This window comes from Nerophis ophidion, linkage group LG11 (assembly GCF_033978795.1).
Source record: "Nerophis ophidion isolate RoL-2023_Sa linkage group LG11, RoL_Noph_v1.0, whole genome shotgun sequence".
Taxonomy (NCBI): Eukaryota; Metazoa; Chordata; class Actinopteri; order Syngnathiformes; family Syngnathidae; genus Nerophis; species Nerophis ophidion.
Window position 1 is genome coordinate 28629859 of NC_084621.1, and position 18921 is coordinate 28648779.

The 18921-nt window shown below is 39.2% G+C and overlaps 2 protein-coding genes and 1 long non-coding RNA gene across 9 annotated transcripts in view; 1 reads left to right on the forward strand and 2 right to left on the reverse strand.

Annotated features, from left to right (window-relative positions):
• Nucleotides 1-1621, reverse strand: part of etv1 (ETS variant transcription factor 1) — an 80574-nt gene extending 78953 nt beyond the window's left edge. For 3 of the 7 annotated variants that reach the window (XM_061915514.1, XM_061915513.1, XM_061915512.1), the window contains exons 1-2: nt 1495-1620; nt 1278-1368 (exon numbers count right to left, since the gene is read on the reverse strand). In XM_061915514.1, the coding sequence (XP_061771498.1) occupies nt 1278-1368; nt 1495-1539 (136 nt within the window). In that variant the 5' untranslated portion in view covers nt 1540-1620. The other 4 variants (XM_061915518.1, XM_061915517.1, XM_061915515.1 and 1 more) reach the window with 4 other exon arrangements.
• LOC133561884 (uncharacterized) overlaps nt 1455-18921 on the forward strand; it is a 54294-nt gene continuing 36827 nt past the window's right edge. Inside the window, exon 1 of the long non-coding RNA XR_009808790.1 lies at nt 1455-1929. This is a non-coding gene — a long non-coding RNA (uncharacterized LOC133561884). The remainder of the gene's footprint in view (nt 1930-18921) is intronic.
• dgkb (diacylglycerol kinase, beta) overlaps nt 17736-18921 on the reverse strand; it is a 259708-nt gene continuing 258522 nt past the window's right edge. Inside the window, exon 26 of the mRNA XM_061915511.1 lies at nt 17736-18799. Coding sequence (XP_061771495.1) covers nt 18692-18799 — 108 coding nt within the window. The 3' untranslated portion in view covers nt 17736-18691. The remainder of the gene's footprint in view (nt 18800-18921) is intronic.

Here is an 18921-nt window from a genome sequence, read left to right on the forward strand (position 1 = left end):
ATCTGAGAGCCAGATGCAGTCATCAAAAGAGCCGCATCTGGCTCTAGAGCCATAAGTTTCCTACCCCTGGGTTAAGCTATTGCATTGTTGATAATAGGAGGTATTTATTGTTATTATTCATTATCAATAGTGCTATTTCTATTGGCATTTGCATTGCTCCATTTGTAGTGTTATAATGTTCACTGTAATTTCTGTATTTTTTATTTCACTAACTGCTGCTTTGCTATCACTTTTACCATTATATTTGTATATATCCTATTTGCTGATGTTGTTATATTGCTGTTGTTGTTGTCTTATCCCCACAACTTCCCCTCTGTCTTCCTTTTTTTCCCCTCTTTCTGTCTCCTCCTGCTCTGGCCTGGTTGCACCAAATGATAAAATAAATCAATTTAATAAACTCAAATACAAACAAGGCAACAAGAAAAGTAACCCACACTTCTCTTTTGTAAAGTAAATTGGAATTGTGTGATGCATTACATCAGTGGTTCTCAACTTTTTTTCAGTGATGTACCCCCTGTGAACATTTTTTTTAAGTCAAGTACCCCTTAATCAGAACAAAGCATTTTTGATGAAAAAAAAGAGGTAAAGATGTAAAATACAGCACTATGTCATCAGTTTCTGAATCATTAAATTGTATAACAGTGCAAAATATTGCTTATTTGTAGTGGTCTTTCTTGAACTATTTGGAAAAAAAATATATAAAAATAACTAAAAACTTGTTGAAAAATAAACAAGTGAATCCATTATAAATTAAGATTTATACACATAGAAGTAATCATCAACTTAAAGTGCCCTCTTTGGGGATTGTAATAGAGATCCATCTGGATTCATGAACTTAATTCTAAACATTTCTTCACAAAAAAATAAATCTTTAACATCAATATTTATGGAACATGTCCACAAGAAATCTAGCTGTCAACCCTGAATATTGCATTATTGTATTTTTTTTCACAGTTTATGAACTTACATTCATATTTTGTTGAAATATTATTCAATAAATATATTTATGAAGGATTTTTTAATTGTTGCTATTTTTAGAATATTTAAAAAAAAATCTCATGTACCCCTTGGCATACCTTCAAGTATCCCCATTTCTATTGTATGCATGTTCGAAATAAACTGAAATGTGTACAGCCGATATGGGCATCTCCATCAATAATATGATTTGCCTGAGAAGCTGGATAAGACACAAAATAATAATAAAAAAATAAAAAACATCCACATTTTTTTTTTTAAACTATTGGATTCTCCTTGAGGTTTGACAGTCGTGAAATTACCTTCAGTGTCTACCGCGAGGTCGGACTTAATCAACTTTCTCTTTCTGTCCTTTGTTGGACTCTCACAGCTCCTACTTCTAACAGGACTCTTCTGCGAACAAAAAAAGACAATCAATTAGTCCTGTTTCGGCGACAAATGCGTAAATGAACGCAGCTTTCACCCGGCCATTAATAACAAGCGGCTTTAGGCTGTGAAGTGATAGCGAAGCACACTCACCCCGCCATGACTGAGGGGCACCTGCTGGTCACGTGATGGCGCCATCCCGCACCTGCACCTGCCAGCAAAGTATTAACAAAATAAGCAAAAGTGGGCGAGTGGTGCTCGGTGACGCCTCGTCCGATGCTCTTCAAGCGGCTAAAAAATAAAATTCCAAGGCGAAATCGTTTGGAAATATAAAAAGGGACTACTTGCCGTTTTTTACCCGGAGCACCAGAGCGCGGCTGCTCTCCCCCTCTGCTCGCTTGGCCGCCTGACGTCGCCTTCCGCCGGGCCTCCTGAGGAAAAGTGTCCCCAACTCCGACTCCTCCTCCTCATCCTCCTCCTCCAGGATGTCGACGTCCTCCAGCGGGTTGTTGAAAGCAGCGTGTCCGTCACGAAGAGCACCAGTTGTCATGTCCGCTAACTTATGAGTTTGTGGACATATGATTTGACGTAAGTTAGCTCAACTGCTCCTCTACTCACCCGACGACACTACTTAGTACAGGGGTGTCAAACTCAAATACAGAGTGGGCCAAAATTTAAAATGGAACAAAGCCGCAGGCCAAGGTTGAACAAATTAACCTTTTAAGAGGGATCCAAAAAAGTTTTGCATTGAATATTGAACAAGCAAGGCTTATATAACTTTATAGTGACATGCAAAGTCGAGTTTCAAATTATCCATCGAGCCATCCATTTTTCTACCGCTTGTCCCTTCTAGGGTCGCTGCAGCCTATCTCAGCTGCATTCGGGCGGAAGGCAGCGTACACCCTGGACAAGTCGCAACCTCATCACAGGACCAACACAAATAGAGAGACAACATGCACACTAGGGCAAATGTAGTGTTTCCAATCAAGCTATCAATAATGATTTAAGAATATCAATGGCATATATATCCATCCATCCATCCATCTTCTTCCGCTTATCCGAGGTCGGGTCGCGGGGGCGACAGCCTAAGCAGGGAAACCCAGACTTCCCTCTCCCCAGCCACTTTGTCTAGCTCTTCCCGGGGGATCCCTAGGCGTTCCCAGGCCAGCCGGGAGACATGGTCTTCCCAACGTGTCCTGGATCTTCCCGTGGCCTCCTACCGGTTGGACGTGCCCTAAACACCTCCCTAGGGAGGCGTTCGGGTGGCATCCTGACCAGATGCCCGAACCACCTCATCTGGCTCCTCTCGATGTGGAGGAGCATTGATTGATTGATTGATACTTTTATTAGTAGTTTGCACAGTACAGTACATATTCCGTACAATTGACCACTAAATGGTAACACCCGAATAAGTTTTTCAACTTGTTTAAGTCGGGGTCCACGTTAATCAATTCAAAGTAAAGCAGCGGCTTTACTTTGAGTTCCTCCCGGATGGCAGAGCTTCTCACCCTATCTCTAAGGAAGAGCCCCGCCACACGGTGGAGGAAACTTATTTCGGCCGCTTGTACCCGTGATCTTATCCTTTCGGTCATGACCCAAAGCTCATGACCATAGGTGAGGATGGGAACGTAGATCGACCGGTAAATTGAGAGCTTTGCCTTCCGGCTCAGCTCCTTCTTCACCACAACGTATGGCATATATAATAAAATTTAAATATAAATTGGAGGGAGGGGGGTTGGTGGTAGCAGGGGTGTATATTATAGCATCCCGGAAGAGTTAGTGCTGCAACGTGTTCTGGGTATTACGTGTGTTACGGTGCAGATGTTCTCCCGAAATGTGTTTGTTATTCTTGTTCGGTGTGGCTTCACAGTGTGGCGCATATTTGTAACAGTGTTAAAGTCGTTTACACGGCCACTCCCAGTGTGACCTGTATGGCTGTTGACCAAGTATGTGTTGCATTCATTCGTGTGTGTTAAAGCCGCAGATATTATGTGGCTGGGCCGGCACATTGTAAAAGCGGACATGACGACAGGTTGTAGAGGACGCTAAAAGCAGGGCCTTCGAGGCACGCCCCCAATATTGTTGTCCGAGTGGAAATCGGGAGAAATTCGGAAGAATTGTTTCCCCGGGTATTTACAGGAGGGGCAGTGAAATTCGGGAGGGTTGGCAAATGGTTGTTACAGCGGCACCGCCCCTGTATAATACCGGCGGGCCAGCTCTAATGTTAATTTGATATTACCTCAAGGGCCAAATTAAATCACACGGCGGGCCAAATTTGGCCCACGGGCCAGAGTTTGACACCCATCATTTAGCACTACTCTCCCGTCCAAAGGCAAAACCTAGTAACTCACTTCGAGAAAACAAAGGAAAACCAATCTATCTTGATGCTGTCTTACAAAGATCTACAAAGTCAGCAAACGTATAGATGTTTTCTTGAGCTTTCATTTTCTTACCGATTGAGCCATGGATTGAATCTGCTCTCATGAACGTGTGCCCTTTCTCCAGATATTTTATCACAATCTCGGGTGGGCCCCATTCTGCGTTTGCACATTGGGCAAGAGCCGTGTACAGCGTCCAGTTTTTATTTTGACCTCCACAGTTATCTGCCCAAAAGAGTATGCAAGGGGAAGAATCAAGAACAATACATTTAATGAAGGTGCTTGCAACGTCCTGGGGCAATCTTCCAAATATCCCCTCGTGCCATAATATCACATAATCAGGTTGACCGTCGGCCCCCATTCGTGCAAATGTCTCGTTAAAGACAATAAGGCGACTGACAAAGAAGCTCCGATTGGTCCCTTGAGATACTAGGTTTTTCTGTTTGGGCAGTATAGCTCGGTTGGTAGAGTGGCCATGCCAGCAACCTGAGGGTTGCAGGTTCGATTCCCGCTTCCGCCATCCTAGTCACTGCTGTTGTGTCCTTGGGCAAGACACTTTACCCCCTGCTCCCAGTGCCACCCACACTGGTTTAAATGTAACTTAGATATTGGGTGTCACTATGTAAAAGTGCTTTGAGTCACTAGAGAAAAGCGCTATATAAATATAATTCACTTCACTTCTGTTGTGAATTATGTGGTTATGTGGTAGTTGCTAGGTCCTGCCATGAGCGTAACAGCTTACTTATGGAACAAATTACAATATCGCATACACTAATGTAAAGCATATCACCTATGAACTCCAAAATTATCATCAGCTCAGTTTTGACCAAAATTGAGTTACTGGGTTTTGTCTTGTAAATCATGTATTATTGTTATAATTACACAAAATACGTAAGTTAAATGTACAAACCCCGTTTCCATATGTGTTGGGAAATTGTGTTAGATGTAAATATAAACGGAATACAATGATGTGCAAATCATTTTCAACCCATATCAGTTGAATATGAATAGAATAGAAAGTACTTTATTGATCCCTGGGGGATCACAGTTCGCTCACAATAAACAATAATAATAATAAATAATATAAGACATATATTATATATATAATATATAATATATGAATAATATAAATATACTCTACATATATTCTACATTTAAGTGCAGTCAAGGAACATATGCATTATACAGTCTGATGGCTGTCAGTATGAAGGACCTCCTGTGTCGTTCCGTGTTACATTTTGGGAGTCTGAACCTTCCACTGAACGTGCTCATTCTCTCCGCAAGGTCCGAGTGGGTGGGAAGTGTTGTCCATAATGGCTAGGCGTTTTGCAAGACTTCTCCTCTCTGACACCACCGCCAGAGAGTCCAGCTCCACTCCCACCATGTTACTGGCCTTCTCTACCAACTTGTCCAGTCCGTTTGCGTCCCTCACTCTCAGCCCGCTGCCCCGGCAAGCCACGGCGTACAATAAAGCCCTCGCCACCACCGATTCGTAGAACATCTTCAACATCTTTGTACAGACGTTGAAGGTTCCTTGCCTCCTGAGGAAGTAGAGGCGGCTCTGTCCCTTCTTGTAGAGGGCCTCAGCGTGTTTTGACCCATTCAGCTTGTTGTCCATTTGTACTCCGAGGTATTTATAATCCTCAACCATGTCCACATCGACCCCCCTGATGGAAACAGGGGTCGCCAGAGTACTCCTCCTCCTTCCCAAGTCCACAACCAGCTGCTTGGTCTTCATCACATTGAGCTGGAGGTGGTTCTTTCCACACCATGTGACAAAGTCCTCCACCAGTGCCCTGTATTCGTCATCATCACCATCCTCAATACACCCCACTATCGCAGAGTCATCAGAAAACTTCTGAAGGTGGTGTAAATGGTGAAGAGGAAGGGGGAGAGGACTGTACCCTGCGGAGCCCCAGTGTTGCTGACCAGCCTGTCAGACACACAGTCCTGCAGTCGAACGTACTGTGGTCTGTCATATATATATAATATGCTACAAAGACAACATATTTGATGTTCAAACTGATAAACATGATTTTTTTTTTGCAAATAATCATTAGCTTTACAATTTGATGCCAGCAACATGTGACAAAGAAGTTGGGGATTGTGGCAATAAATACTGATAAAGTTGAGGAATGCTCAATAAACACTTATTTTGAACATCCCACAGGTGCGCAGGCTAATTGGGAACAGGTGGGTGCCATGATTGGGTATTAAAACAGCTTCCCAAAAAATGCTCAGTCTTTCACAAGAAAGGATGGGGCAATGTACACCCCTTTGTCCACAACTGCGTGAGCACATAGTCAAACAGTTTAAGAACAACAATCTCAAAGTGCAATTGCAAGAAATTTAGGGATTTCAACATCTACGGTCCATAATATCATCAAAAGGTTCAGAGAATCTGGAGAAATCACTCCATGTAAGCGGCATGGCCGGAAACCAACATTGAATGACCGTGACCTTCGATCCCTCAGACGGCACTGTATCAAAAACTGACATCAATCTGGAAAGGATATCACCACATTGGCTCAGGAACACTTCAGAAAACCACTGTCACTAAATACAGTTTGACGCTACATCTGTAAGTGCAAGTTAAAGCACTACTATGCAAAGCGAAAGCCATTTATCAACAACATCCAGAAACGCCGCCGGCTTCTCTGGGCCCGAGATCATCTAAGATGGACTGATGCAAAGTGGAAAAGTGTTCTGAGGTCTGATGAGTCCACATTTCACATTTTTTTTGGAACTATTCAACATTGCGGCATCCTGACCAAAGGGGAAGCGAACCATTCAGACTGTTATCAATGCAAAGTTCAGAAGCCAAGCATTAGTGCCCAAGGCATGGGTAACTTACACATCTGTGAAGGCACCATTAATGCTGAAAGGTATATACAGGTTTTGGAACAACATATGCTGCCATCTAAGCTCCGTCTTCTTTCATGGACGCCCCTGCTTATTCCAGCAACACAATGCCAAGTCACATTCAGCACGTGTTACAACAGCGTGGCTTCGTAAAAAAAGAGTGCGGGTACTTTCCTGGCCCGCCTGCAGTCCTGACCTGTCTCCCATCGAAAATGTGTGGCGCATTATGAAGCGTAAAATACGACAGCGGAGACCCCGGACTGTTGAACGACTGAAGCTCTACATAAAACAAGAATTGGAAAGAATTCCACTTTCAAAGCTTCAACAATTAGTTTCCTCAGTTCCCACACGTTTATTGAGTGTTGTTAAAAGAAAATGTGATGTAACGCAGTGGTGAACATGCCCTTTCCAGACTACTTTGGCACGTGTTGCAGCCATGAAATTTTAAGTTAATTATTATTTGCAAAAAAAATTATGTTTATGAGTTTAAATATCAAATATCTTGTCTTTGTAGTGCATTCAGTTGAATATGGTCTGAAAAGGATTTGCAAATCCTTGTATTCCGTTTATATTTACATCTAACACAATTTCCCAACTCACATGAAAACGGGGTTCGTAATATCCATCCATCTTCTTTCGCTTATCCGAGGTTAGATCGCGGGGGCAGCAGCCTAAGCAGGGAAGCCCAAACTTTCCTCTCCCCAGCCACTTCGTCCAGCTCTTCCCAGGGGATCCCGTGGCGTTCCCAGGCCAACCGTAAGCAATAGTTAAATAATAATTAATAAACACATGGTTTCACATCATTTGACAAGGTTGTAAACTGTAGGTCCGATATAATTATTTAATATAATTAAATAAAGAGTTACACTACTAATTCATGTTAATATTTGAGCGGGCTTCGGGACCCTCTGTACTAGAAAACTTTTTTTTTTTTTTTTTACATTTATAACACTTCCTTGTGCTCAATATGATATGTAATGATGTTTTTTTTTGTTAAAAATTTTCCATAGATTATGTTTTACAGACCATCTTCAAGCTGCTTTTTTTACTGTCTTTTCAGGATTCCACTTTGAATGAGTCTTTTCTCCACCATCTTTGTTGTTGTTTTTTAACGCTTCCATAGTGAGTCAACTGGCAGATATAAGCTCAAACAATATGCTAAGTTGTTTTAGAAATGGCAACAGTGGAGCATGCAGTGTGCCGCACATCAAGAGGATAGAGAAAAAGGAGGAACTTATTGAGTACAACATCAGACTACAATGGAGGATTCATGCAATATGGAGATATCCGCTGACGTCAGCAATGGGCAAAATTCCAAACGGCTGGTTCCCGGAAGCATGAAGGAAGGTACATTGTTTTATAAATATCTTCGCATGCCTACAAATACACAACAGGATGTTTGTATGAAAAATTGGTTTTGCATAATTTTTTTATTTTTTATTTTATGGCGTTATTTTGTATGACGTCAGAATCAGGAAGTTGGGGAACAATATTAATTTACTTTTACATTCACAAATAGGAACGCTGTATTCATGTAAAATTCAACCTATATACTTTTATTACGTCTGAAATGCACGATTTAAAATCAAAACGTACCCATAAACGTTGTTTAGGGGTTAACGTATTTTATTTCATTTTATTTTTTCATTTATTCATTTCTTTCAGGCAATGACATACAAAAAAGTACAAAATAGACAACACATACTTATATAAAAATTAATGTAGTCCAAAAGGTAATGTACAGCATGTAAGCATGATGATCAAAAGGGAGTGGGAAAAAGATAATTTATTTAATCTCACCCCCAAGTTCTCCATTCAGTGATTTATACATTAAGTTTCACTGTTACTTTGTTTAATGATTATAATACTAATGTTGTATGATGATGGCATTACCACAGGTAACAATAATTATTACACTGTAACAATAATTTGTATCAACAATGTAGAAAGAATGAGCATACCAAAAATGGTAAGGGACAAAATACCAACAGTGGTAATAGACAACATAGGGCATGTTAACACTTTGAGTACAACAACAGGTCAATTTAAAAACCCTCCTCATCTCTATATTTAAACCAGACCCGATGTTTGTATAATAGTTGAAATTGACAAATAGTTTGGCATTGCTTGTGTTGTAAGTCCAGTTTTTTCCATAGACACACAAAATTGTATACGCGTTGTTTGAAGTCTCGGCAATGAGAACTATCCAAAACCTCTCAAGTTATGAGCCTCCACTCGTCTTATAAAAAAATTGTTGTTTAGGCGGCAATAATTATATAAGATTATTGATGTTATATTTATCAAGATTGTCACATTTGAGCAACTTTGATAGCACAAACAGATTATTAGTATGTTGTAAAAAAAAACTGCTCTTTTCTGTAATATGATCAGAGGATTAATTGTGTTACTTCAACACAGTATGTAAGGTATGGGAGTACCAAGGTGCAGTATAGAGTACGGAGTGCATTTTCATGGAGTTATAGTTTGCCGTTGTTTATCATTGAGAGGTTTTTGGAGATTTTTAGTTTAATGTGTCTGACATGAGGTTTCCATGATAGTTTACTATTAATTATTACTCCCAAACATGTATTCTTATTTTCGATTTCAATTTGGGTACCATCAATACTTATTTTCTGTTCAGACGTTATGTTGCGATTTCCAAACATCACTATCTAAGTTTTATTTATATTTAAGGGTAATGTATTTATGTCCATCCATTTTTTTTACCATGATTAGTTCTGTGTTTACTGTATCTATGAGCTCATTATAGTCATCACTACTGTAGAATATATTTGTGTCGTCTGCAAATAGTTATACATCTCAGTGCTTTGGATGTATTAAACATAGCATTAATATACCAATATACCATTAAACAGTTTGGGCCCCAGCACAGACCCTTGGGGGACCCCACAAGCTGATAACGACTGACCCATTTTTACAAATTGTACCAGCCATCCATTTTCTACCGCTTGTCCCTTTCAGGGTCGTGGAGGGTGCGGGAGCCTACACTGGAAAAAAAAAATTCTGTAAAAAAACGGTCATCTACTGGCAGCTACGGCTGCCAAACGAAAACTATAAAATTAAAGTAAAACATTGTAAATCAAAAACATTATATTTACAGAAATTTTCATGAAAGGTTTTGCGGAAAAATATCGTAATTTTACAGATTTTTACTAAGTTATTAAGATCAAGCACCTTTAATAAGGTAACGATGCAAACAGTTTTGCAGAAAAATACTTTTATCCTACAGAGTTTTTCCAAATTAATGCGATCAACCAACTTTAATGAAGTGACAATGCTGGCAGTTCCACAGAAAAATACCATTATTTTACAGATTTTTTTCTGAATTGTTAAGATCAGGGGTTTCAAACTCAATTTAACTGGGGGCCACTGGATGCTGAAACTACGTGAAAAGTGGATTCACCTTCTTTGAATGGCTATCCCGACCAAGCAACATACTTGACGATCCTACCGATTTTAACGAGAGACCTTCGCGAAGGATTGTCCCAATATCGACTGGACAAGCATTTTAAGGTAGTGCCGCTACAGCACTGCCTTTAACTTCCTCGACAACCTTTCGTCGTGCTCGCTCATTCAGCAAACCATCAGCATGCCGACTGAGACGCACGCATGTCGTGCAAGGATTCGCTGGTCATACAGTGTTGACTACAAGACGTACTTGATCAACAGCCATACAGATCACACTGATGGTGGCTGTACAAAAAAATGTAACACTGTTACAAATATGCGCCACATATTGTGAACCCACATCAAACAAGAATGACAAACACATTTCGGAAGAACATCTTCACCGTAACACAAAATAAACACAAAAGAACAAATACTCAGAATGCCATGCAGCGCTACTCTTCGGGGCTACACCCCCGCCACCACCTTACATCACCGCCCCCCTCCATGCGTCAGTTGAGGTGGGCGGGGTTTGGTGGTTGCGGGAGTGTAGTAAATTAACCATAAAAATAAGATTTTTTTTTTTTTTTTACAGTGTATCTCAGCTGCATTTGGGAAGAAGGCGGGGTACACCCTGGACAAGTCGCCACCTCATCGCAGGGCCAACACAGATAGAGAAAATTCACACTCACATTCTCACACTAGGGCCAATTTAGTGTTGCCAATCAACCTATCCCCAGGTGCATGTCTTTGGAGGTGGGAGGAAGCCGGAGTACCCGGAGGGAACCCACACAGTCACGGGGAGAACATGCAAACTCCACACAGAAAGATCCCGAGCCTAGGATTGAATTTAGGACCTTCGTATTGTGAGGCACATGCATTAACCCCTGTACCACCGTGCTGCCCTACACAAATTGTACCCTCCCTGTTAAATAACTTTTTAACCAGTCCCCAGCCAGCCCTCTAATTCCATATCTTTCCATCTTATTTAGTAGAATTGAATGATTAATGGTATCAAAGGCTTTTTTTTTAGCACCCGGAAGTCATATTTCCAGCCGTCATTTGTGCGCTCGTCCTGGTTTGAGCCTTCAACAAGCATACTTGCCAACCCCCCGATTTTCCCGGGAGACTCCCGAATTTCAGTGCCCCTCCTGAAAATCTCCCGGGGTAACCATTCTCCCGAATTCGTCCCGATTTCCACCTGGGCAACAATATTGGGGGCGTGCCTTATAGGTACTGCCTTTAGCGTCCTCTCTCACCTGAAAAGGAGACTATTATATATGTCTCCGTTATCCATAGCTTTATCTATAACCCACAAAGTAGGCAGGCACAAAGCTATCTCTCAGCGTGTGTTTATTCCAGCCGGCACGATGATACACTGACACACAACGTCCGGATTCCCATCATGCATTGCTTCAAAACCACGGCAAGTATTCGTGTCCAAAAACATAACAGAGACGAAGCAGAAGAACGAAAAAGAGACATGGCGATGACGAGTAAGAAGAAGTACGCTTGCAAGTTCCAAAATGAAAAAATCATTTCAGTTCATCTAGGACAGCTCGAAGGGGACGGGGTATGCTGCCTGCAAATTTTGTAGATCAGATATCTCCATTGAACACGGTGGCCGAACGGATATACTCATTCATGAACAAATTATATATATATATATGTATACTGCATATATATATATATATATATATATATATATATATATATATATAGGAAAACAATGAAAATATATACACACATTTACATGTGTGTTTGCCATAACAAACAAACAAAAAAACAACATGAAAAAGCTAAAACATTTTGAAATGAGGAATAGATCTGAAGTTGATGTAGAGATTTAAGCGTTAAATATAACACATTAACACAACATAGAACGTGAGATATAACAGGATAATGCATACATTTATCATTTGTTTTCAAAACAAATGATAAAATGGGGCGGTATAGCTCGGTTGGTAGAGCGGCCGGGCCAGCAATTTCAGGGTTCCAGGTTCGATCCCCGCTTCCGCCATCCTAGTCACTGCCGTTGTGTCCTTGGGCAAGACACTTTACCCACCTGCTCCCAGTGCCACCCACACTGATTTAAATGTAACTTAGATATTGGGTTTCACTATGTAAAGCGCTTTGAGTCACTAGAGAAAAAGCGCTATATAAATATAATTCACTAAATTCACAAAATGCTTACAAAAAAGTAGGACCCCATTTTTATGACTTGATGGGGTCCATGGGACACCATTTTGAAAATTCCTAGCGCCAACACTGCTGTCAACAGAGGCGAAAAAAATGCTTTATTTAAATAACTATATTATTTATAAACCAAGTTAAAGTATTTATTGGCAAATGTTCAAACCACATTCAATTGAACGCACTACAAAGATAAGATATTTGATGTTCAAACTCATAAACTTTTTTTTTTTTTGCAAATAATAATTAACTTATAATTTCATGGCTGCAAGACGTGCCAAAGTAGTTTGGAAAGGGCATGTTCACCACTGTGTTACATCACCTTTTCTTTTAACAACACTCAATAAACGTTTGGGAACTGAGGAAACTAATTTTTGAAGCTTTGAAAGTGGAATTCTTTCCCATTCCTGTTTTATGTAGAGGTTCAGTCGTTCAACAGTCCGGGGTCTCCGCTGTCGTATTTTACCCTTCATAAAGCGCCACACATTTTCAATGGGAGACAGGTCTGGACTGCAGGCGGGCCAGGAAAGTACCCGCACTCTTTTTTTTACGAAGCCACGCTGTTGTAACGCGCTTAATGTGGCTTGGCATTGTCTTGTTGAAATAAGCAGGGCCGTCCATGAAAGAGACGGCGCTTAGATGGCAACATATTTTGTCCCAAAACTTGAATGTACCTTTCAGCATTAATGGTGCCTTCACAGATGGGTAAGTTACCCATGCCTTGGGCACTAATGCACCACCATACCATCACAGATGCTGGCTTTTGAACTTTTCGTCAATAACAGTCCGGATGGTTCGCTTCCCCTTTGGTCCGGATGACAGGATGTCGAATATTTCCCCAAAAAATTTGAAATGTGGACTCGTCAGACCACAGAACACTTTTTCACTTTGCATCAGTCCATCTTAGATGATCTCTGGCCCACAGAAGTAGGCGGCGTTTCTGGATGTTGTTGATAAATGGCTTTCGCTTTGCATAGTAGAGCTTTAACTTGCACTGACAGATGTAGCGACGAACTGTATTTAGTGACAGTGGTTTTCTGAAGTGTTCCTGAGCCCATGTGGAGAAATCCTTTAGAGATTGATGTTGGTTTTTTATACAATGCCATCTGAGGGATCGAAGGTCACGGTCAATCAATGTTGGTTTCCGGCCATGCCGCTTACGTGGAGTGATTTCTCCAGATATTATGGACCGCAGATGTTGAAATTCCTAAATTTCTTGCAATTGCACTTTGAGATCGTTGTTCTTAAACTGTTTGACTATGTGCTCACGCAGTTGTGGACAAAGGGGTGTACCTCGCTACATTCTTTCTTGTGAACGACTGAGCATTTTTTGGGAAGCTGTTTTTGTACCCAATCATGGCACCCGCCTATTCCCAATTAGCCTGCACACCTGTTGGATGTTCCAAATAAGTGTTTGATGAGCATTCCTCAACTTTATCAGTATTTATTGCCACCTTTCCCAACTTCTTTGTCATGTGGTTCTGGCATCAAGTTTTTTTTTTTTGTGTCTTTCTCGCCATCTCCGGGTAAAAATGGAAAGTTCACCAACTTCTCGGTTTTTGCCCACCGCCTTCTATTATCCAGGTGAGAGGCATGATTTATAATATAGAATTAACTTCACCCGCTCAGAGGTGATGCAGCATCTCTCCGGCTCATTACGTCAACATAGCAGCATAAGCTAGTTAGCACTCTGTGATCACGGTGCCATTAAAAGTAGTAATAGTAGTTTATTCTGGGCATGTTTAAAACAAAGCAACATATAATAAAAAAAGGAAATAATGTTGTCAACAATTCAGTAATAGAAACAAATATTTCACAATGAAAACAATACATAATGGTAATATCCAAACAGGAGTGGGAAGAAGTCAACCTTATTTACTCCCACCACTTATTTTATAAGCCAAATAACTGGCTTTCTTATCATCATCATCATCATCATCATCATCATCATCATCATCATCATTATTATTATTATTATTATTAAAAACAATAATTAATTTACCGGTCCTATTCCACTATTGTCCAAAATCTTTTACCGAATTTACTTTGGCAAAAAAATACAGTAAATACGTAAAATAAACTGTATGTAGTCACATGAATACTAGTACCAATTGATGGTAACACCAACAAATAATAAGTAAATAACGACCCAAATATTTATAAGAATAATAATAATGTAAACACTTTGTGATTGTAAGAAACCCTAATTCTTATACATATTAAAAATCATTTTCTGGGTTGCTTTTTAAACAAAATTAAGGTTGGACATTCTTTTTTAAAGTCTGCATTCAAACTGTTCGACAGTTAAAAAGTTGAAAAAAAGAAGGTAAAAGTAGTTCCTCGGCCTTAGCACGTGGACTGAATATTAACAGTACCTGGTTAATATTCAGGTCATGACATGTAAATGGGGCACTGTTTTTTTAGAGAGCTTTATGGGCGGAATGGTGTAGCTGCTTTGTTAGCCACCTAAGGCCACATTTAACAATTTAAAATGCATTTAAAAAAAAAGTTTTTTTATCTTATGCAAAATTAAAAAAAAACTTTTCCCCTTTTTAACTTCCAAAAGTTTTGTAAGCACCCTCTTGAAAATGTAGCAACTAACGTTAACTATCATTGAATGTATATCCTATTGTAACAACAACATAACTACTAAAACATACACTTTGACTCTCTGAAAAGGAATTTTACTCATTTCTATTGATTTTGTGGTTCATCCAGGTCATTTGAAGGCCTACTGAAATGAGATCTTCTTATTTAAACGGGGATAGCAGGTCCATTCTATGTGTCATACTTGATCATTTCGCGATATTGCCATATTTTTGCTAAAAGTATTTAGTAGAGAACATCCACGATAAAGTCAGCAACTTTTGGTGCGAACAGAAAAGCCCTGCGTTTACCGGAAGTCGCAGACGATGTTGTCACATTGATTTTAATTGGAGCCTCCAACAAAAAGAGCTATTCGGATCGAGAAAACGACAATTTCCCCATTAATTTGAGCGAGGATGAAAGATTTGCGTTTGAGGATATTGATAGCGACGGACTAGAAAAAAAAAAAACACTTAAAAAAAAATAAACGCGATTGCATTGGGACGGATTCAGATGTTTTTAAACACATTTACTAGGACAATTCTGGGAAATCCCTTATATTTCTATTGTGTTGCTAGTGTTTTAGAGAGTTTAACAGTACCTGATAGTCGGAGGTGTGTGTCCACGGGTGTGTTGACGCGCAGTGTCTCAGGGAAGTCAACGGCAGCTTTATGGGCGGAAAAAGCTCAGCTGATCTCCGGTAAGAAGCGACTTTTTACCACAATTTTCTCACTGAAACCTGCTGGTTGACATTCGGTCGGGATCCATGTTCGCTGTGATCCATAGTAAAGTTTCACCTCCGGGAATTTTAAACAAGGAATCACCGTGTGTTTGTGTGGCTAAAGGCTAAAGCTTCCCAACTCCATCTTTCTACTGTGACTTCTCCAATATTAATTGAATAAATTGCAAAAGATTCAGCAACACAGATCTCCAAAATACTGTGTAATTATGCGGTTAAAGCAGACGACTTATAGCTGTGTGTGTGTGCAGCGCTCATATTTCCTTAAAACCTGTGACGTCTTGCGTACACTTCATCATTACACGGCGTTTTCAAGACGAAACTCCCAGGAAATTTAAAATTGTAGTTTAGTAAACTAAAAAGGCTGTATTGGCATGTGTTGCAATGTTAATATTTCATCATTGATATATAAACTATCAGACTGCGTGGTGGGTAGTAGTGGGTTTCAGTAGGCCTTTAATCGATCACAACCGGACTATTCAGTCTTGGAAGACTCTGCGGTAAAGTTTGGGAAGAGTAGAAGTTGCAATAGATTGAAGGCCGGGTGCGAGCTTTTAACGCTCAACACTCTGCTTGAAAGGCGGACGTAAGGACGGAAGTGGGTGGCGGTCACGCTGGTCCGATGCCATCTTGGATCCAAGCAGATGACGAAGATCTGATGTGAAGCGCAGGTGGAGTCACCTGACACAGACAGTAAACTGCATTGTTTTGTAATCACACAAAATGAGACTGAAGTTGAACTGCAGCGTCTCACACAGGAAGTAACCAACACATCAAAAAGTGATTGTCGCGAAGCAACACTAGAAAGACCATTTTATACAAGTAATTTAGTTTTTTAATTTCTCAGTTTACATCAGCAAGCATTATTTTCCCGCCCTATAACGCAGAACACATCGGTTGTTGTTTTTTCGCCCCGAAGAGTATAACGCAGAAAAGGAAGATAATGTTTAAAAAATACAAATTTGGCTGAATACAAACCAAACAGGCTGAAAGTGTTGAAGCAGCCCAATGACTGCTTGGGAACATGCAAGGAGTGGAAAGACGACATTGATCACGCCATGCTGCTCTGTAGTAGTGTCAAAATGGAACATCACGTAGGTACTGTGTGTTGAACAGCCACTGAAATACATGGACATTCAAGCATGTTGTGTTTATGTCAATAGTCTTTTCCCCCAATCAATACTATTTGTGTCCCCAGTAAAACAAAAAGAAAAACATTGCTTTTTTATTTGTGCATTTTTTTAGTGAATGGATTTTAAAAGATTAATACAAGTTACAAAATATAATTTGTTGCCTGTCCGTGCTTGGTAAAATCCCTGCACTATGAAATATAATAATTTAAATGGTAATATATATATATATTTTACATATTTGTGTTACTCCTTGCACTAACTCAAATTTACATTTATTTTCTTAAAAAATGTCATCTATTTAATAACTTTTCCATATATATATATATATATATATATATATATATATATATATATATATATATATATACATACATACATACATACATACATACATACATACACAGGGGATCCTATTTGTGTATGCAAATATGTATATAAAGTATGTGTGTATATATAAGTGTATATGTGTACATATATATGTATGTATGTACAGTGTATATGTGCATATAAGAATATAAATACATTTATATATGTATATATATATATATAAAAGTATATTACTTGTTCACATACAGTGAACAAGTAATATACATACATACATATGTATGTGTATATATATATATATAAACATATGTATATATATATATAAACATATATATATATATATACATATATATGTATATATACATATATATGTATATATAAATATATATATACATATATATGTATATATATATACATATATATGTATATATAAATATATATATACATATATATGTGTGTATCTATATATATATATATATATATATATATATATATATATATATCACAAGACTACTTCATCTCTACAGAACTGTTTCATGAGGGGTTCCCTCAATCATCAGGAGATTTTTTTTTTTTTTTTTTGATGATTGAGGGAACCCCTCATGAAACAGTTCTGTAGAGATGAAGTAGTCTTGTGATTTTTCCCACACATTCATATTGCGCTCTACCACGGTATCGATCACTATTCTCTGGATAATCAAATCAAGATATATATATATATATATATATATATATATATATATATATATATATATATATATATATATATATATATATATATATATATATATATATATATGTGTATGTATATATAATATATATTTTGTTGAATCACATATGTGCTCAGTGTCAACATGCTATTAGTGTAAATGCCATGTTGCTATAGCACCTCACTTTTGTTACTTTCAGTCCTATTATTTTTGCTTTGGAACTTCGTACAATTTGACGAGTACGCATTTTAAGTATGAGTATTATCATATTTAGAGTTGGAAAAATGAAAAGTATGTTTATTTTAAGAGTTACAAAAAGCAAATTACATTGATTTGGTGGAATGACCATTGTTTTGGAAATGTTGATTGGCATTGACACGTAAAGAAATAAAATCTGCATGTGTATGGAAGATCCTTGTGCCCTCCTTTGGACTACAATAAGTGGTCAGAATAACAATTATATTAAAAATAACAACTATATGTTCAGTAGATGCAGTTTGATGTGTTCCAAGTGAGCAGTAGGTGTCAAGCATGCACACGAGGCATGCATGTCTTTTTATGAACAATCAATAGCAAGTAGCAGGATGGAGCCATGGAGGAGAAAGAGAAAGTGAGCGGATGCTACAAACCGGTTCAAAACGTCAACAACACAGCCAAATCTGAATAAATAAATAAATAGAAACACATTCCTCTTTTGGCAACATGGCACCGATCACAACAGCAAGAATGACAAAACAAAACCCTTTGGTTTTGTTCTAAAGTCACGTCAACTCCCAACAAGTCAGCGTTAAGAACTACACATCCGGCCCAGAACCCACCTGACTGCGGGTCAAAGGTGGTCTTGATGCTGAAGGCGACACACAAACACAACCTACAGTTTGCTACTGCATTCTGAGCTATCAAGCAGGCAATGACGCTCCTCGTCCACGTCTCCAGGCGTGCAAAGTCAGGACGCCCCGTGTCGTCTGCTCTGTGGTCCCTAATGTGGACTCTTGAGGCTCGCTAAATCTTAACGCGTCAGTCTTTGCTCTCGGCCCGCCGTCTTCTGACCAGGGAGGAGAAGAAGCTTCGGCTCTGCTGAGGACCCAACAGCATGCGAGCCTGGTTCTTGTGCACGATCTCGATCTAAGGGGACGAGCAGACAAATTGCATTAGGGCAGTGGTTCCCAAACTGCTTCCTCCACTGATACATTAAAGAATCACCTCATTAAATATTCAAACACAGTGTTACTGTTCAAACTGTGTGT